The 21551-nt window shown below is 42.6% G+C and overlaps 1 protein-coding gene across 5 annotated transcripts in view; it reads right to left on the bottom strand.

Moving 5' to 3' along the window:
- Positions 1-1934: 1934 nt before the first annotated feature.
- LRR (capping protein regulator and myosin 1 linker 1 leucine rich repeat protein) overlaps positions 1935-21551 on the bottom strand; it is a 213580-nt gene continuing 193963 nt past the window's right edge. For 3 of the 5 annotated variants that reach the window (XM_072286631.1, XM_072286632.1, XM_072286635.1), the window contains 2 exons: positions 9823-9903; positions 1935-7313 (listed from right to left, as the gene is read on the bottom strand). In XM_072286631.1, the coding sequence (XP_072142732.1) occupies positions 6961-7313; positions 9823-9903 (434 nt within the window). In that variant the 3' untranslated portion in view covers positions 1935-6960. Of the gene's footprint in view, positions 7411-9822; positions 9904-21551 lie in introns of all 5 variants that reach the window. The other 2 variants (XM_055061901.2, XM_050193593.3) reach the window with 1 other exon arrangement.

The following is a 21551-nucleotide window of genomic DNA, read 5'->3' as shown; positions in this document are numbered from 1 at the left end:
ATTATTCTAACATTTCTGTGCTCTCCTTCATACCTCCAAACAAGGTTGGAGAATGCCACGAAACCTTTTCAATGATGAATTGACTGGCATTGAATGCATTTCAGCTGTCGCATGACGCATCTTATAATACAAATTTTGGACACCATGATTGTTTTACACAAACCCATGTGATTTGCAACACAGATTTTATTGCACACTGCACAATGTGCAGCCTCATTGAAGGGAGCGTGTGCTGATGCTTAAAGGCCCTCGTTCTTGTGGTATAATCAAAAGATTATCATTGTGCTCATACTGGCAGCAGTTGCTGAGAAAAACGGAAAATGTTTAAATCGAAATTTAGAACTGAAAGCTCACTTGGTTATGTGGGTACAGATGGCAGAAACACTGACAATTTAGATAGATAGAGGACCACAAAATGAAACTCAAATACAGCTTTAGTGAGTGAGTGAAAATTTTATTGCAAATGTCCGGCGATTTGGGCGGGGTAGATTTAGCAACGAAAAAATCCATTTTCAGCTATGCAATTAAAAACATTTAAAAATGTAGCAAATTGTGACATGCTTGTACAAAACTTATATTTACATATGCCGAAAATTTTTATCCATTTGTGTCGGACAGTGAAATGATGGCAACAGGGGCATTTGCTGGACGGTGTCACCACTGAGAGAGGTGTTCTAAGCAAGCCAGCAACACTGAAGAATCAAAACAAGCCATGACATTCCTTGAGGAAGCCAGAAGGGCTTGTAAAGGAGGAGCACGTATGAAATGCATGAGCCAAGTTTCAGGAATACAAAGGGCACAAAGCCATGTTTAGTAGGTGTAGAAGAGGATATGTGACATCACGTGGTGCAGAGTCAGTACTACATTTTAGTCGAAACCCTTTGGGGTTATACAGAAAAACATAAGTTAGAGGCATAAAAAGCCTTTGTGGTAACACTTATGATGAAAAACAAACTACTCAAAAACAGCTAAGCCATATGTAATATACACGATGTCATGGGAGATAACTTATTGGTGACAATGTTTCACTGCTGTGTCAACTTGTGTAATCCTTTCACAACTTTCTCCATCAAAATAAAGGTACAATTCCTTATTTCATAGATAAACCATACTCGTTTCTGTCATTCTGAAACACAAACTTTCCATTGCCACTACGATCTCGGCACACATTATTCTTTGAAGGCTTCAGAACTACTTTGCAAGTTTCCCATCCCCACATGCCTTCAGTCATTAGGCATCAGATTTGCAATAACCAGCTACAGAGGTTGGTTATCACACACCACAATGGCCACATACTGATGGGAGCAGAATGCAAACATGTGTGTGCACTATGCTTTGGGTGCATAGAACCCGTGGCCAAAATTAACCTAAAGCCCTCCATTATGGCATTTCTTATAGCCCACTGTGCAGCTTAAAGACGTAAAGCCCCATAATTTAATTTTAGGTTAGTCATCAAGACACTGGCTCATGAATGTGTCCACTCAAGATAAGACTTTATGGACAGCAGTAAGATGCAAACAATTTGTAAATGTAAATGCAGCCATTTTATACGAAAGAGTCTACAAAGAGAGCATTGTAACATTTTAGTAATAGGTAATAGCATTTTACATCCCAAAGTTATACCTGGGCTACGAGGCATGCCAACAGTGAGACACTAGGTGAATTTTATATATACATATTGCATGTCACAATTTTAGTAGGTGGAGTTCTTGCATTCTATCTCTACTAGCACACAGGAATTAATGGAACCACTGAGCCAGGATGGTATTGCAATACTCTACATCTCCATAACTGTTAGCATATACAGGAGGTTCAGAGGGAAGATTACGTGGAGTCTATAATAATTGGCTGCCACTATACGGCACCAAATGAAAACCCATATCTAAACTCAGAGTTACTTAAAGACTTTAGAGAAATAATCACTGAACAAAACATCAGTAAACATTCTTTTTTCTGTTTTATTTCATTGTACATAACACTTGGGCTGGAAAAGGTTTCTTAACATACAACCAAAGAACCAAACCAAAGTTTCATGGGCATCAAACAATAAAAAGGAGCAGGAGGGAGTTACACGGTACAGGGTCCTCTAGAAACATACTATCGTCCATCCGTATTTTACAGAGAATCTGTATGAATATAAAAGGCAGACATACAAAATTGCATAAGTTTTACAATACAGTGAAAGACATTTCCTCTCACCAAGTTTGGAAGTGTCTTCATAAAAAGCACCAATAAGAACATAGCAAAAACTAGCACTCCAGAGCATTTCAGGAAGCATGTTTACCACTTCACATGATTCACCTACATTTTTCTCTGCTGATGTATTGAAAACATTGATAAATGAGACCACTGCTACCTTGGATGGGCATGAAACAATTACTCCAATCCAAAATCATAAGCAGTCACGAGAGCGTACACACTATCAAGCAAATGCAGGGAAACCTAATCAGGCGTTCATGCTCTAGCATTTATGCTGTTACAAAAACACTGGAATAAACCTACAAACTCTATGCTTTATTATATCTAGCACAAAATAAAAAAGACAAAGGGTGTGGGGGATAGCAACTTAGAAATTGCATTGCTGCAGCATATAATTAAATGAAACAAAAAAGACCATTACACAGTATGCACCAGAATGCTTCATGGAAACCCAAATGAAATTAGTGAAACAGAAATATACATATAAAAATGTTCTCTGGCTTGGAACAAAGCCATTTTTCTGATAACAGCGGGAATAAAAAATTGTGTCCTATCACCACATCCATAAGCTCAGAAAAAAAAAAGCTGCAGGCAGCAAGTTTCAATCACAACTGAAAGCAGCAATGAAAAAAAAGAAGAAAACAAAAAAGAATGCATTGCTTTGATCCAAACAGCTTTGCCTTCAAGAGAATCACAAGAGCTATCACAACACGACTGGGAATGTAATTCACAGAAGAGGGCTAACACAACAGCAGTTGACACATACCAACGCCGACTACCATGGAAGAGTCTGCAGCCTGTTTTTGTATTCAAATACAGTGTACACTTCACATGAGCATCCACAACCAAAAGTGGCCAACAGGTCAAAACAACCCAACAATAGTACAAATTAATAGCAGTAAAACTGCAATAACGTTTTTTATTTTTTCTAAAGCAACAACAAAGCCACAGTTATGCACAATCACTTTCAGCTTGGAAAATGGAACAGGTTATTGGCTGCACAGAAGCTAATTTGCAAAGACTTCACAATACACTGAAATGTCAAGCAGCCAAGAAAAGAAAAAAAAGTATAATTATGTCAAACTTCTAAGCTTGTAGTTAAGTATAAGCCTCCAATGAACTTCTCCTGTGTTGATAAAACTGTCACCCAACATTTGAGGCACACAAAAACACATGTTTACGGGAAAAGAATCAAAGCCAAATGCCCCAGCTAAGTAAAACTGTGCCCTTTATCATGAAAGCTGAGCAAGGTCAAGAACATAATGTAACTCATTCTAGTTATTTAGAAGAATTAACTACATAAGAATAAAGTATGCTTACTAGGAATTATCCAATTCCTGGTATAAGGTTTAAGTAGACAGAATTAAGCAGTGGCAAGGCTTTGACAAATAAAAAATGTAGAAGGCCATAGACAGAAAGCACACACCACTTATGAATGCCTCAAAGAAAATTCACAGAGAGAGAGAGAAAGAGAGAGAGAGAGAAGGCTGTTGACTACTTGCGCAAAAGACGCTACAAGTGTACAACAGGCATTCAATATTGTTCACATATAGCAGAGAAAAAATGTGATCAAGGTACAGAGTGAGTAACGAATGCAAAGTAAAAGCACAACAAGCAACAAAAGAAATGTGCCAGTAAATATAAAGTTCCTGTGGCATATAAGCATGGTGTGCACATGCACGCACATGCGCACACACACACATGCACGCAGTTTTACACAGTCACAATACTGGATGCAAGCATATGTGGACAGGATTGCCACGCTCTACTACCAACGCTGCCTATATAGAGTCCTTGGTGTGCCCCATTAAGGCATACTACGGGAATGTATTTGGTGCAGTTGTGACACTGGCAGGTAAGCTGTATATGTACACAGAACTACACAAGCTAGACTTAAATAGTTGCAGAAATAACACAAAGTACTCATGCAAATAAACTGACTCAGGAATTGAGGCCTAAATTAGAAGAATAGAAAGGAAAGGCAAGTTCTTACACTGAGTGTTTTTATTAAATGCCCTATTGCACTTTGTTTTCACAGTGAAGGACTGTCAAGAAACTCACAGCTAAATTGAAGGGTCTTCATGCAGCAAAAGCATATTTACAATCGCTCACACAACAGCACAAACTGACGTCTAGACATGCTGATGAAAGAAAGTGAGCTGGCAGTGAAACTTGAAAAAAAGGATGCAAGCTTGCAAATACCCAGCAAACTTCCCTTAGCCAATTTGATGTTTGCACCACATTTGCAGATGTGGACAAGCTGAAACTTTTTCTTACAGTGCATAGAGCTGAATTTGGTAGACAAGGCCCTATCCACTACTCTCTCCTCATCTGAGGTCACCTGGTGGGAGAAATTTCAATCTCTGAAACCCTTCCTTATACAGCCAACTTGGGTATAGCAGGCACAGCTTCTCCTTTATACATTTGAACCTAGATTTAATGAAGTTGCACTTGTAACCAAATACTTTATGAAATAAAAAAATTTCATTACACTGAGGTTTAGATGTTGCAGCAGTAATTTATTATCTTATGTTGCTGCAACAGACCTGTCGGCTAGCATGCAAGAAGATGCACGAAAACTAGTGTGATTATCAAACAATTAAAGTGTTCAAACTATATATGTTTAGCCATGTGAACAAGTAAGGGAAAAAAAAAAATATAGTACATATTCAGTGTGAATGTTATTCAGTCATGGTCTTTATGATGCAGCAAGATATTTTGAATCATATCGAGTCCGTTACATTAAACACAGGAAAAAAAGCATGTCACCATGCAGAGCATATTAGCATGATGCATGCTGATCAGAACATGAAATGTACAGTAACATTGTGGAGTCTCAAAAACAGCATTTTGATAGAAACAAAGTGTCGTAGGTATGAAATTGACTTACTTTGTGCACATTATATCAGAACTAGTTATTTGTTTTGTAAATGGAAATGGTTTTTGATTACTTGTAAACCTAAGGGCCACTCTCCTGTAGTTCTTGCACAAAGGACAGTCTCCATAATGTAGCTTTTGCATGTTGAACACCATATCCACATTTGGCTATCCCGACGTTGAACTTGAATTTTTGTGTGGGCTATTATTTTACTGTTTACATTGCAACTGGTGTGCGAGCAGGTGCCATGAGGAAGCCTTGGGTGCAAGGACACTCAATGAATAGAAAGCATGATAAAATCGCCTTAAGCTAGTGCAGCCTGGCACTGCACTTATTGCCTGGTATATCCTGAGGGGCCAGGCTGTTAGATTAGGATAGGCAATCACCAAGTTTTAAATTTTACTATATATGGCTACACTAGAGATTAAAGAAGGCGGGATAACAGCACAGCCCCATATGAAACAGAAGCAAGACGTTCTTATGTTCCATTTACTATGTTATCACTTAACCCTGGTCACATTTTGTGATCATGGTTAAAAAAATAGCTCAGTAAATTAGCACTAAGGAAAGTAGAGGCTCATGTCCATGCTGCTCATGTGTTCCAGAGTGTGCCCATGAGCATGAATGGAACACATTCAGTGTCAGTGCTGACAAGCTGCCAGACTGACAAGTGGCGCAGCAGTGCACCTGCCACTTCCAAGTGTGTCCTCCTTGCGGAGGTTGCCAAAATATGCATGTTATGTGCAAAGACTTAATAAAAGATGCAATGCAAAAAATACGTTGCTAAATTCAGAAAGATAATGCATGGTTTTCCAAAGATGCATTTCAAGGAAAGGAAAAAAATTTCAATAGATAGAAAATTATTCTAAACTGAGGTTCGGTTGCGCACTCCCTTGCTTATCCCTTAGGCTGCTTGGACATGTCAGAAAACAAGGGAAAACTTGCAACCAACAGCCCTATAACTCTATCAAACTAAACCAAATGAGAACCACATGTTACTTGCAACTACGGAATTACATAATCTATTCACATGTTTGCTGTAATATGCTTGTTTTATTAAACACAAACAACTTAGGTATATGCTGCCTCAAAATTGGGCAGGCTATAATTTATGTGCCATACAATTCTAGCAGCTCAGTAAAAATACAAACCCCCAAAATACAGTGCAGTTAAACATACATCAACACACATGCTAAAAAGCTAGTGTTACAGAATGGTACCCATTTTGTTTGCACAACTGCTCAAAGCTGCTAAGCTTAACAGCGATGTTCAAATGCTAGGCAACTGGTGTAGCAGAGATGCTTTCTCAATGGCAAGAATAGAGCTCCTAAACACCTCTATAAAACCACTCAGCCCCCTTGACCATGGCTACAAACCTCTGACACAAGCTCGCAACCACCTACAAGAGAGGAGGAATAAAATCACTGGTATTCTACAATCATGACTTTGTGTCATGTTGAGCAGAGGCACTGGCCCCGGGACCCATAACTCACATGCACACACACACACACACACACACACACACACACACACACACACACACACACACACACACACACACACACACACACACACACACACACACACACACACGCACGCACGCACGCACACACGTACACACAAGGAAACATTTTCCCTCTTGGTTCTACATGAGCAGATTTCTACACAACACTGTAGCAAATGCTGCATAAGTAAGGGGGGTTCCGGTCATATGTACAACTTTTCACAAGCTACTTTTATGCAAAGACAGGCTTAAGTAATTTCATAAATGTTGCAGCTCAAGTTCCCAAACATTTTCTTTCACACTGGCAGAAATATGACTACTGTAAGAAGAGTGCCTCTAAACTCAATGTATAAAACAATAAAACTTTTGTCACACTGTTTCACAGGTAAAGAATGCCTGATTTAATAGTTATTGCAACAGCATGGTAAAAAGAATACATGAAGTAACTCACCAGCTCCATGAAACAAACCCAAGTACTGTACATGCGCTTTTTCAACTCGGTGAGACACATCAAGCTCATTAGACAGGAGACACACATTAGTGACACACACACACCTACACACAAAAAGGGAAACAGACATGACTTGACCAGCATCCAATCAGACGTCGACAATGTCGTCTGCTGGTGGAGCCGAAGGTGCACCCTCCGACTCTCCTTCTGCCTTCTCCTTGGCCAGGGACGAAGTGGCCATACCTGACGATCGCAATGAAGAGCCTGCAAAAAATGCAGCCCTGCTGGCAGCAGTGGAGGTGGCTGATGACACCAAGGACCCGTCTGATGAATCTTTGCTGTATATCCCCACACGTTTCCATGGTGCCCCTTCAGAAGCTGGGAATACACCAATGAGCTCTTAGCAATGTTGTCATTCCCAACATTATTTTCAAAAGAAATACACAAAAATGCAAAAGGAGAAGAAGAAACACAGTAAGAAATTTATTAACATTCACAGTCACAAGTTTAAGCTGAATGCAGGTAAGCTTGCTCGTTTTTACATTCAAGATTGTCTTGAAATTTACAACCATTAATTCATTTTACATTATTCAGAAACAGTTACATGAAGCCCAAAATCCAGATTTTGCACATTTCAACTGCCTATGTAAAAAATGAAAAAGGACAAGCAGGAAAGCTATTTGCTAATGGGGGGGGGGGCAAAATGCTGCATCTCCAGCAGTGGGCATCATAACTGTGTTGTTCTAACTGAACACCTGAACTATACTGCAGCAGACAAGGGGCAATCACATCTCGGCATTTACAGGTGGTCCCCTTAGCAAGGCTTGAAGAAAAAAAAAAAAAAAAAAAAAAAACGCATTCTGGGGTTTTACGTGCCAAAACTCCAATCTGATTATGAAGCATGTTGTAGTCAGGAGGGGGGGCTTTGACTATGATGCCAATGAAATTTTGGCAATAGAGTTCAGGTTGATGCAATTTTTTCCGCACCAGAGAAGTTTGCAAGGATTTGCCCCCTTTAACGTCCCTTTTAAGTCGAAGGATTGGAACAGGCCATAAAACATCACAATCTGGTCGATAAAAAGACATGCAACCAAGTATGTATTTGCAAACTAGGTGTAGTATACTGGATACCGCTATCTCGTGGCAAGGTGTACATAGGACAGAGTGGATGATTCATTAACACGAGACTGGCAGGAGTACCACCATTCACTCTTGTCATCTGGATTGCCTTACCATTTGGCCAGTCACTGTCGCTCATGTGGCTGTAACCCAATACTCAATGAGACACAGTGACACTTAACCTCCCATGTCATCATAAAAAATATAAAGAGCAATAAATGAAACATTTCGTAACAGAATACTACACAAATGTATTCGCCAGACTTCGGTGACCCTTGCGGTCAAGGAATTTGATTACCTAAGTGACATGTGGGTAACTTAAAGTGAAATGATTAGGTCTTCCTACTTTTTGGCCTTGTTTCCCTTTTTTTTTTGGTTTTTACATGTCTACTCTACCATGCTCTGTTATTGTTTTGTTATTGCCTGGTTTTGCCAATCTACCTTTGCAATTTATTCTTCTTACGTACTGTAGCCTCTAGACAAGTGCGCATGCACACACACACACACACACACACACACACACACACACACACACACACACACACACACACACACACACACACACACACACACACGTGCGCGCGCGAGCATTTCCCTTATGACAGTGCATGACTTATCTGTTTCCTTATATAGATAGCTATGAGTCCATGAGTCTGCACCAACTTGCCTATATTTTAGCCACTCTGCGGCTTAATACTGGATGATGATTATCCCTTTATTTTCTACAACACATATTACAACAACTTTTTTACTGTTCTAATACTTTAGTCCCAATCTTTCAATCACAAAAGTGCCTTCCTATAATTTAACCGTGTAGCTTTGGTGATGTAATCAAATTTATAAAAAAAAATGTCCACTAGCCCTGGTGCCAAGCTAACAAATTCAAAGTCCTTAAGAAGCACTGTTTTGTGCTCATCGCTTACTTTTAAAAAATTTTCCAAGCAGTCGCTCAACAGACAAAGCATTCGTGCATACTGGAATACCGGGAAGGAAATCCCATTTCTGAAGTCAGGTACTTTACTATTTAGACAAGACTTAAAAAAAGAAAAAAAAAAAAAAACACTGCCTAAAATTGTAGATGACTAGCTTAACACCAAAAATACCACTCTTACCGAGATATGAAGGCTAGTAAGTGAAGAAAATGTAAATATATGTCATGATGGCAGCACCATGATCAAATGTACAAAACAGCACCTTGTTGGAGCGCGGGTACTCTGAGGCTCTAAATGTTTCTTTAATCTGCATCCACACTTGCCTCGTCATTGGGCATCTGATGATAAATGCGACAGTCAAGGTTGCACAGCCATAGCCTCTCATTATTGTTTTCATAAATTTTTTTCTCCCCTTTAATGCTGCCAGCGACAAATTTCAGTGCCTGCAGATACCGCAAGAGCAGCTGAATTTTGGCCGCTTGTGTGTTCTTTGCTTCAATCTCTGGCATCTGCAATGCCATAAATTTGTGGTTTGTGCACAAACTGAAACTTCAGACATTAACTACAATTTTCTCCGATAATATGTGTAACTATGTTTTTTTTGCAGGACAAGGCGCAGATAGAATTCCAATACAGCAGATGATTCGTCTAGTCTGGCTCTTTTATAACATCTATTTAGTGGATTGTAACAGGAAGAATTGGCCTTCTGGGGCTTGATTAAAAAAAAAAAAGCACTTACATTTATTGCTGTTGTCCAAAGAGTCTGCTTCATCTGGTGTCCTAGCTCTTGTCCTCAGACCTTCATCACTGGAGAATTCTCCTAAGAGAACACAAACATGAGCGAAACAGCAAGGATCTACTTAAAGGCATATAATGAATCCAAATAAATAAATAAATAAGTGAGCATAAATTATGAGTTGGCTGTCTACTGTGGGGTCAAAACCAGGGTGTCAGACCGAACTGAAACTGAATAGAAACCCAGAGCTGAACCATTATGTTCAGCTGAACCAGAACCGAACCGAACCAATAGCTGATAAATGACCAGTCTTTCACATATAGGGTCACCAGTAGGGACGAAACTTGGGTGCACGGGTACAACGCTGAGACAAGCAACAGTTGTCGCAGTGAACAAGCTAATCTCTCTGCGAGAGAAAAAAGGCTAGGCATGCCTGCAGATTGACAAAGTGAATGCTCATTACCTCTTTTGCTATTCACGGAATCATGCAATGGGAATTTTCCCCAAATGTCGCGACTATTAACAGCTAGCTTTACTGTCAATTTTGACAGCATCTGAGGGAGGCTGTGCGAAGGAAATCAGCCTGACCTGGGGCACCCGAGGAGCTGGATGCTGAAAATATACCTTGTCAATGCACCTTATCATAAATACAGCTTGACAATGAACCTTGTCATAAATCACTCCGCACTGGCAAGTTTCTCGCCTCAAACAACATGGTTTCTACCCAACTCGTCAAATTTGGCTGTCGCTTACTTCACTATTTTTTGAAAATTAAACATTCAGCTCAAAAGTCACCATTTTGACATGATTTCTTAACTAAAGCTTGAATCGCAAAAGGGTGCCCGACTCATTCCGGAAAAGAGACTTCAAGCACATGTTTGCAAAGCGGCAGGAACACTGGAAGTGCTGGATTGCTGTGCAAGGGAACTATTCAAAAGGTGAGAGCATTTGAATGCATGTAAATAAATTAATTTTTTCAAACCGGAGCCAGACTCGAAACTTTTTGATAGCACCTTGTATTCCTGGGAGACACCACTGTTGTTTCAAGGTGTTTTTAAAGCTTCAAAGAAAGGTTGTTTGGGGCTCCTTAAATGATATCGTGCGACACTGTCTTGTCTGATAACTGGTTATACAAATACATGGTGGTGCACAAAATTGTAAGTGCTTCAAAGATTCTGTGAATCGCATAGATTGCTGTTTTGTGACTATGTGTTGGCCATAGCACTACTTTTCATTCACCGAAGCATGATTATTTGGATTTTGTCATGTATATTGGATGTATAATTGTAGATGAACAAATATGATCTGGTTTTTTAAACCTCTCTGGCACTGTCATTCATCTCCATCCTATACCCTCACATCCTTAAGGAAAATACAGAGGCTAGTTTGAGGACATGGTTGCACTTAAGCTGAGGCAAGCTCAGAGAAGAAAAATAACCCATCATGCAGCGGCCGAAATGCCGGATCTTAAAGGAAATTAAACATTCATGCCAAGAAGCATAAGATCACAATGAAACTTCCACTTCTGGGCATGATGTCATACTTTTTTTTTTTCCTTAACAGAAGTTGTCCCCCCAACATACAGATAGAGACTGCTGCAACATGTCGCCATTTTCTAGACATGTGGGCTTCTACAGAAACTTCACAACCAGTTTGCATGTACAGTAAAACCTCAGTGATACGAATCTCAAGGGGCCGGGCAAAATATTCGTATCACCTGAAATTCGTATCACCAAACAAACAAATGAAATCGGTACGTTAAAGAGCCAGAAACTCATTTTTAGAAATTTATTCTCAAGGGAATAAGTCCCGGATGTCCTTCTAGGTTTTCTTCTTCACCAGGTCAGCAGCTAATTCTAGAAGTTGCACGCAAACTTGACAAAACCGGCTTCGTGAGAACGTTGGATACAGCAGAGTGCGAGCCTCATGAGCAGCGAGATGTGGGAGAGACTGCCAGTGCCGGACAGTTTCCACTCTGTACAGTGTGTGCAGTTGCTTCTGTGTTATTGGCAGCCTTCTGCTGGCCTCCCCTGCACTGCAAATATGGGAACGGTCCACCTGCAGACCCACCTCAGCGTGCTCGGCACAGCCTCTTCACCACTTTGCTGCCGGCAGTCGCAGCCGTCGCGGCTCTGTCTTTTGTATCACCCGAATGGGAGCGGGGAAACATTCCGGACATCCAAAATGTTGCTCATAGTAAACAGCGCGCTTCAGCCGGGAAATTGTACGAATTCATATCACCCCGAAATTCGTACCAGCCGTGACTGTGTCACCAAGGTTTCACTGTACCTTGGTACGACACCAATTTTGTATTTTGTTTATTTGGTTCTATTAGACGGCTGCTGACCCCAACACTACAGTATGGTGCAACAATTCCTTGAACATGGAAGAAATAACTAGTTACATCTTCCCTTATTGCAACCTGTTCAAAACTCGCAATAAATGGAGCGCGGCTTCTTGGTATCGAGTTTGTTTATAAGGGTTCCTTTGCCGACAACTTATCAGTTAGCTTAGTGCAGTGCTTAGCCACGGCCGCTCGATCCAAAAGCACAAGGTGCAGCCCGCTGCGTCGCGCCTGAACGGCGTCTCGGGCCTAGTTCTCCGTGCGCCCGCTGCGGCGCCACCGCTCGGGGATGGCTGTTGATAGAGAGCGCCTTCACAGCTGCGTCGGCACGCGCGATCTCCACTCCAGTCAAGGCGTAAATAATGCGTTTTACATTTGGAAATTGCACGAAAAATCTTTTAAGTCGTCATTGGAAGTGCTGGTTATGCCACAAACGCCAACAGATTGTCACAGGGGTGGAAATCTGTTCTAGAATACGCCTGAACGTTATCTGTGACGGTTGCCTGTACGATGCACGACCGGTTGGTGCACTTCCATCGAGAGGTTCTGCTTGAAACAATCTATCAGTACTTTTATTGACTTCTCGTGAACACGTACGCAAAGTAAAAACTTTACATAGGGAGAACTTGTACGTGTTTCCCAAGTAATTCAAACTAACTTAGATGAAATAAAAACGCTTATCATTGCAAATGATCATCAGTAAATTGTTTCTCATGAAAACGAAGCATATTGAGTGATGCTAGAGGCTATGTAAGGAGTGCGTCCCTTTTAATGAAGCTTCAAAAGGCCTCTGCTTCGAACATGCTCATACCTTTTATTTGAGCACGCTTTCCATAAAACACATTCCCGCAGTATTCTTTCATTGTAGGCAGGTTTTTTTCCCCCTGAAGTGGCCACTTGGTTGCCGATAAAAACAGCAGCTTTGTCTAATTTTTCCGCTCTTTGTAATACCTGAACAAAGAACCGAATTTCGTTGTTGTTTTCATAAAGTAAGAGGCGGTTTTTCATTTCGTCCCGTTCGGACTGCAATTTTTTCAACTCTTCTCCTTGACGGGCAACTTTTCTTTTTTTTCAATCTCTTGACTGTTTGCTTTGACTGTTCTAGGACGTCCACAATATCTAATGTAGTTTGGCAGGCCTGGTCAACAGAAAAACTACGTTCAGAGCATGATTCCAAGGCAGTCTCTGGAACTAGAGCTTCCACCTCGTCGCTGAGAAACTGCAAGGCACTTTCTATGTCGGGGCTTTCTCCTGAGCTGCCGTAATTATCGCTTGCCTCAACTACTGTGTGATCAGTCAAGTTTCCTCGATGGCGTTTTTTGGGCTGCACATTCTCTTTTTGCAGGTACTGTAGATATTTGTAAAACACGGTCGGTACCGCATTCGGAAGCAGGAGCCTAAGTTCCGTGTTCGTTTTATAGTCACTTTCTGTAAAGTGCAGGGAACATACCAGAGATCTATCGCTCAGTTCCCACTTGCTTCCTTTTCCCGACACTCCTTGGCGAGGGATATTTTTTAGCCACGCTTCTCGACGCTCCAAGTCGCATGGGTACTCGTGATGTTTCACAGCCGGGTCCTTTTTGGCATTTGTGTCGCAAAGTGGCACACAACAGTTGCGCGGCATCGCGCCACATGAACGAGGCTGGCTACGGCACACACGCACACCGAAGAGCCTTAACAAAGCGCAGCAAGCACAGGCAAACTTGCTCACACACATGCATGCGAGAAAGCACGAGATTAATGCATACCGCACGAGGCAAACACGTTCTGACGCGAACCGACTTGCTCACACACACGCACGCGAAAAAGCACGAGATTAACGCATATTGTACGAGGCAAACACTCTGACGCGAACCAACTTGTTCACACACACGCACGAAAAAAGCACGAGATTAGTACATAGAGCACGAGGCAAACACGTTCTGACGCGAGAACCAACACCCGCTTGCCCCAGCGCGAAGTCGCGAAAGCATCCCCGACCGGTGGCGCCCTCACAAAGAAAAGCGGTCGCAACTGTAAACTCGGCCGAGACGCGCCCGCCTATTGTCCGTGGCGCGACGTAGCTGGCCGCACCTTGCTTTGCATCGAGCGGCCGTGGCTTAGTGCAGTGCTTAGCCTAGAGCAGGCTATACAGCGTGTTGGATAGCCTCATAGAGCAGCACAAAGTCCTTTGAATACACCAATTTAAAACAGCATATAGCACTTCCCTTGGGATTTTTTTTTTTAGCTTAGTGCCCATAGAAAAGAAACCTCCTCACAGTACAGTAGTTCTACTCTCATAATCCATTGTAACCATTTCTCTTCCCTCTTCCCAAAAGGACTGATGCACTGGCAAGAGTCCTCTGGTTTCCTTTTTGCTTAATAAGCATGTTAAACAACAACAAGATGAAATTTTATCCAAATGTACACATTTTTCTGAAAAGTGATGGTACACTAAGGTTTCTTTTTTTCTTCAAATCAATTTGAACCAGAATGAATTGTTCAGAAAGCACCAAACTGGTTCGAACCGCTATAAATTTTGCTCTGGAGCTGAAGCTCGACCGAAACTACCCAAACTGAATCCAAAAGAATTTCGGCTCGACATCCTGGACAAACTTCCAATTTGCCCTCATTTACAGATCTTCCTGCTGTTCCAGAGCTAATCGTAAGACGGAGTTTATAGATTAGTATAATTTAAAGAGACCTTCCCCTCCTGTCCTGTTGGCCTGCAGCTAACGCTCACAATGACCATGGCGCCTTAAGCCTGCATTCTAAGTGGTTATTGTTAACATGTAATGTATGCCTTTTGCACCCACATACATGCATGCATGCACCCACACAGGTATAGGCGTGTGTGCATATGACTATTTGTGAAGCCACTCATGCTGACTTCAGCCGAAGGATTCTGCTTTTAAGCAACAGTGCAAACACAGCCATTGGTAATAGCCAAGTTGACGAATGTAGTAATGACAGCACCACTGCACAAGAACAGTGACAGGACCTTGTTCTTTTGTTTCAAAGTCAGAACACTACATATATTTACGACCTTTTGTACAGTGCATGAGGTCACTGCTTAATGGTAGGCAGATGATGTACGGGCTAGGAAAAGCTATCTTTCTGGCTCAGCACGTCAGTTACAGACCAGCAAACGTGCCAGTAAAAAAAGCAATTTTTAAATTTTTAAATAAAGCAAATCAGATTTCATTGTAAGTTGGATATAAAGCTACCATATTTAGCAAGAGTGCTACCTGAAAATTATGAATGTAAGGACTCACTTTATGTGTATGATTATGTATGACGTTTACAGTTTATATACACAAGATTCAATACAGGGAACAACAAAAAGAATATATTTAATAGGTACCCACTTAAAAGACAGATACGACGGGTCCCTGACTCAGACACCATACAGCCTAAGGTATTGGCTGACTGCTTAAAGGGACACTAAAGGAAAATACTAAGTCCACATGGACTGTTAAAATACCATTCCAGAAACCTCGCAGCACTTGTTTCGTGCCAAGAAAACTTAGTTTATGGGAAAATTGCATCTGAAAGGCCCTTATGTCTTTAGTGCAATTCAAATTGCCCGCCCCAGAGCAGGGAGTGGTGACGTTGCATATGCCATCAATGTCCTTTACTGCTGTCTGAGTGAAATGGCGCCCAAGATACGACGCTACGATTTTCTGCACAAAATGCAAATGTGTGGCCACGGAGAAATTGAGCCAAGGCAGAGAGCTGGATTTGCCACTGTAGCTGCTCTTGGTCGAGTGGCATGGACCATTTGAGAAACCCGCGATATCACATGGATGTGGCATTCTCTGTTACTTGCAGGTTGTGCAACTTTCACGAGCCAGCAAAACTAGCACAGCACTACGCGATAATGAAACTACTGAAACGTGAAAGCACAGGTGGTGAAGAGTAGAGAAAACGAAACCTTTCGACCGCCCGCATGGTTGTCAAGGGTAACGTCAGTGAGTTATTTCTGTCTAAATATAAAATAGAACCGGACAAGTAGCATTTTCTTTCATTTTATAATTCAATACAATAATCTTTTTTATTTTGAGTGGGTGAGTACTGTGACAGAATTATAATGAGGAGTGCCTTTGTCATCGGGCTGGTACTCGAATGTCCCGGGGGAGTCTCTAAGCATGTGCTACATTTACCTCAATTTCTCGATTATGAAAGCTCTGTTCACAATAATATTGACGCTTTAGATATTCTCGAGTACTAATCAATCACTTTAGCTTGACTTAATATATGCCTTTAGTGTCCCTTTAAGCTATGGTGGCTCATTGCATGCCTATTGGTTAGTGCACACTGTGGTCACTTTTTGTTACTTAGTGGCTGACTGTACTGCCTCGACTCGTGGTGCAGCTGATGCCGCACTATGCCACTTAAAGTATTTTGCCTTTTCAGAAAGTGCAGAGGCCGATCCAGCAATGATTCCAGCTATGGCATGAGAGTAGTGATGCTGTAGTGCCCACCCATGCCGCAAACACAGGAATGCCAAGGTCGGCGCTCTCAGCTGGCTGTGAAAGATGAGGAAAATAAAGATGGACGGCGCATGCTCGATGCGGAAGCACAGCAAGGGCAGTTTGGCTCTAGAAGCCTGCTACGTGCTCCTCTAGTTCTGGCGCTCTGCTGTGATCTTTCGGTTCCCAACAGTTGTTACTCCAGCCTACGAGATGACTGACCCAAGCAACCTACCACCCTCGGGTAACCTTTTGCCTGACAGTACTTCACGCCCACGGGACGTGGCAGCTCTCCAGCTCTGCCTGCTCACATTCTGGCACAAGAACCCACAAGTTTGGTTTGCCCAGGTTGAAGCCATCTTCAATCTGCACTACATAACCTTGGAGACTTCTCGGTTTCGCCACTTACTTTGCAACCTGTCTCCTGAGGTGGCTCAAGAGGTGGCGGACATCATCGCTGCACCTTTAGGCGATGCCTCATACCAGCAGCAGAGCATTTTAGACTGCCCCACGGCATCTGGAGATCGGAGATCGCCGCTCTTCCCAGCTGCTCAACAGCATGCGGCAGCTCCCGAGTACAAGAAACGTCAACTCAAATGATGTACTGTTGAGGGAGCTCTTCCTGCAGTGCTTCCTGCAGTCCACCTGCCTTGTCTTGGCTGCTGCAGGGGACTTGACCCTCGACCATCTTGCCCACCTTGCTGATCGAGTCCACAACGCGACTTATCCTTAGATCACTGCCCTCTCTTCAACCACAGAGTCCTCAGTCATGTCCTGCTTAAGAGTCCCACACCGACTGGCACGCTGTTTCCATCGATGCCCTATGGACATTCTCTCCTGATCAGTGCAACTCCTCCTCACGTCCTAGCCACCGTTCATCTTCGCCGACAGTTGCCCGCTCACGCAGTCCTCGAAGCTCGCCTATTTACTGCTATCATCGCACTTTCCAGCACAGCATCCGCCAGTGCAAGTCCCAAAATTGCCGCGTGCCTGGCCACTTGAGGCACTTTGTGTATATCCACAGGTTTCTTTCACACTCAGAAAAACACTTTTATGTAGCAGGTATTGAGCACCAGAAAGCTGTATACGAATTTTTCATGTAGCTCTAGAATTTTCTCACGGACACTTTTCATCTAATCATAATATTTGAGAAGTTGATCAATTAATTAAGACTAATTATGCAATCTGGCAAAATGAAAAAAAATAATTCGGGTATCTCCAAGCGATGCCAAACAACATTACCTTGGTTCTGTCCAGCTATGTGGCATTTGCATATTTTTAAATCTTGGTGCATGACAGTTGAGACACCCTATATTTGCCTTTAGTGTCCCTTTAAGCTACTGGAGTGGCTGTCCTCCCACTAACTTTCTTGGGTACTTGTATATGTGTACAAGGGCCCCGACTTTGGCAGCCGTGGAGCCATGAGGTATCATAGTGTTCAAAGGCCAGATACCTTTTCCCGAGTTACTGTAGTAAGCCACACCTGCAGCTGAAAGGATGTCCCACACCTGCTGTCATGGCCATGGGCGGTGCTGGCTAACATTCATAGGGCTTATATTGTGCACATACACAAATGCCCAAGACAGTCGACAGAAGGTTGGCCGCCATGATAATGGTAAAGCACCGAACGCATAACGCAGATGTGGGTTTGGCTCCCACCTGTGGCAAATTGTCTTTTTGTCATCGTTCATTTCCAATTTCCTTATTACTTACACCTTATAATTAAAATAACACATTAATTTCCCTTATGCTTGCTCTGGCTCCATTGTCTGTTTGCTTTGTCTAGTTGTAACTAACAAAAAAAAACAAGCCTCTCTGTCGCTCTTCTTGTTTAGTGCGTTATGCCACATCCCCGCCAGGTGTGTATCAACGAGGTTCCACTGTATTATATTTAAGTGCAAAGCTGCCTTTACTTCTTTCATCGCCGCAGACCGATATGCATGACTCTATTCCGTGGCATGCCCAATGTCACAAGTACTCCGAGCTTTAGCATTCATTACATGGCATCAAGAGACAAAAGAGCTGGAGTTTTGCATTTCTTGCCACCAGATGTGACCAATGCATGCTTCCTCCTCTGTGCCCTCTCCATGCTTTGGTAGTGCCTAGCTCCACCAAAACAGGCACTTCACATGTCATCCAACTTTACACGTCATTTGGGCGCTGGTGGCAGACAGTGCCATGCTATGTCCTCATGCGCACAATAGGAATCACTGGGCATGCATTTGTGGTTGAGTTGTTTTTGTTCTGCTATTGCTTTGTAGTGTAAGAAAGGAATTTGAATAAAGTACAGCAGAAGATAAATATTCGAAAATGAGCATTCACATGATCTTCAAATGTGTTTCCTTATTCACTAACCGACAACTAATCATGGGTTTGCCAACCTTTTAGCGTCCATGTTCTAGTTAACACTTCCAGTTTCATAAGTAGTATTTAAATTTATTAAATATAGAAAGCTCTCCAAACTGCCCATGTCTTGATTATTTGGGTGTGATTGCCTTCAGATTCTGCTTGTTTAAAATCTAAAAAAATTCTGGCCATAAGGCACTACCATAAATCTCCCCAGGCTTTGCCTTACTTTTTCTGAACAGATTTGCAATCGTTATTCTGCCAAAGGATCCATGGTTGTGAAATTTCCTTATCTTGCATTATATTAATTATCAGGACATTTACAATAATTTGATCTCAGGATTCTATTTCTTGACCAGTCTGGGCTTACTGAAATATGAATGTACTCCAAATGCAATGAGGTTTGAATGTTTGCTGTGCTGCAACTTGCCAATAACCTTCAGGAGGAGGTCACTGCTTGCCATCCTCATTGCTTTATAAGCCTAGGGTAACTGTGTCTGATAAGGATTTTGCAATAAAAAATGGTGGTATGACTTGGGCTATCTTTCTTTGGTGTTAACTGCGTATTACATGGTACTGGAGGAAATGTTTCTTTCTGTGACACAAAGAAGCTGCAGATTTTATTGGTGCGCCCCCTTTTGAGGGTGCAATCAGGGAGTGGAAAAAATTTGGTTGCCATGCATACACAACACTATTATATGTTTGGCAGGCATTCCAGTTGTGCAACATGGAGCCCAACAAGGGAAGACATGACAGGACTTGATATATTTAGCTGTGCACATGCCATTGGTACATGCCCACTGTAACTCAATATCAACGACCTAGTCAGATTGTGTTGCACAAGGTTAACCCTAGCTGTGTGGAAGATAGCAAGTGAACAGAAGGAAGAACAATTCGAAAGTATGAGAGAAGGACAAAGGCTGGACAGGGGGACAGTAAAAGGTGACTATCAATGTCCCAAGGTTGTGTCAGGCCTGTTGTCTAACAAAAGTAAGGGCCAAAACTGTTTGCTGTCTTCGCTGAGAAGTCTTAAAGGGAGCCTGAAATGGTTTTGATGTTCTTGTGCAAACCTACTGAATCGTTAGAACAGGTCCTTCTGATCATTAAGTGATGCATTTAAGCATTCTGCTTAAATTGTTTAATTTATTATAAGGGTTTAAAAATGTGCACTGCTACTGATCGCACCAGTGCTGCTTCCCCGAGTTTTCAGCTGCTCCCTCACAAGTGACGTGAGTTGGGCGAGCTATCCGAATGGCTATCCAGGTTGTGTCATCAATAATTTTTCCAATTTTATGGTGGACGGCGAACAAATGTTTTTAATAGATCAAATGTTGGTTCATTCGTTTCTTTAGAAAAGAAAGCAACAGAAAGAGAATAAACAACAATTTATCATTACACTCAAGCATTTCTGGCACACGGTAAGCTTCGTCTGTTTGTGTTAGAACACTCTCCTTGTTGACGCAAGCTGTGCAGTCAGCGTTGGTCTCGAGCTTTCTTTTCATGAGCATCATGGACCACCATTGTTACGTTGCGGGCTGCAAATCTAGCCATTGGCAACATGTCAAGCTGCGACCTTTGCAGTGCACCGGGCTGTCTGTATCCAACAGGCGCCAGCATTTAAGCATTTGTGGCCGTCACTTCATGCCGGCGGATTACTCATCATCATCATCATCAGCCTGGTTACGCCCACTGCAGGGCAAAGGCCTCTCCCATACTTCTCCAACAACCCCGGTCATGTACTAATTGTGGCCATGTCGCCCCTGCAAACTTCTTAATCTCATCCGCCCACCTAACTTTCTGCCGCCCCCTGCTACGCTTCCCTTCCCTTCCCTTGGCGGATTACTACTACAATAGAAAACTTTAGAGTGTCCCCCCCCCCCTTCTAGTGACGGAGCTGCGCAGGTAGCCGGAACGATACTCTGAGGTGTTTGGGTGGGGGTGTTGGGACTTGAGGTGTGTTTGATGACTGGCGAGGACCAACTGGCTCTGGGTTAACTGGTTTATCCGGTGAATGAGGGAGTGGGTCCTCAAAAAAGGTGGCTTTGAGGCGATCGATAGAGATATTGTCCTGTCGGCAGTTTAAGTCCACAGTGAAATGTTTGTTGGCACAATGAATGACACTGTATGGACCATCGTAAGGGCATTGCAGGGGCTTCCGTACAGAGTCATGGCGGATGAAAACGTAAGAGGACATCACCAGCTCTTTGGGAATATGTGATGCGGTACGGTGCTGGCAGCATGTTTCAGGAGCACAAAGTGTTCAGAATGTAGCCCGCAGCCTGCTGATGTGGTCGGTAAGGCCAGGGCACGGCGATAAAATGGTAGGGTGGAAGAACTCCCCTGGAAGGTGTAGTGGCTCTCCGAAAACCATCTTGGCAGGCATACAGCGCAGATCCTGCTTCAGTGTAGCCAGAAGACTAAGCATAACCAGTGGTAGTGATGTGGACCAGTGAATGGCGCCACGCTGCACTCCGAGTGAGGTCTTGATGGCGCGGTGAAACGTTCAACAAGACCATTGGCGATGGGGTGATATGCCATGGTGCGTATGCGAGAAATGCCTAGGAGGGTCAGCAGGTTATTGAATAATGCCG

Source organism: Dermacentor andersoni, chromosome 1, assembly GCF_023375885.2.
Source record: "Dermacentor andersoni chromosome 1, qqDerAnde1_hic_scaffold, whole genome shotgun sequence".
NCBI classification, from domain to species: Eukaryota; Metazoa; Arthropoda; class Arachnida; order Ixodida; family Ixodidae; genus Dermacentor; species Dermacentor andersoni.
Note: the sequence above shows the minus strand (reverse complement) of the source record. Positions and strands in the feature narration are given on the sequence as shown.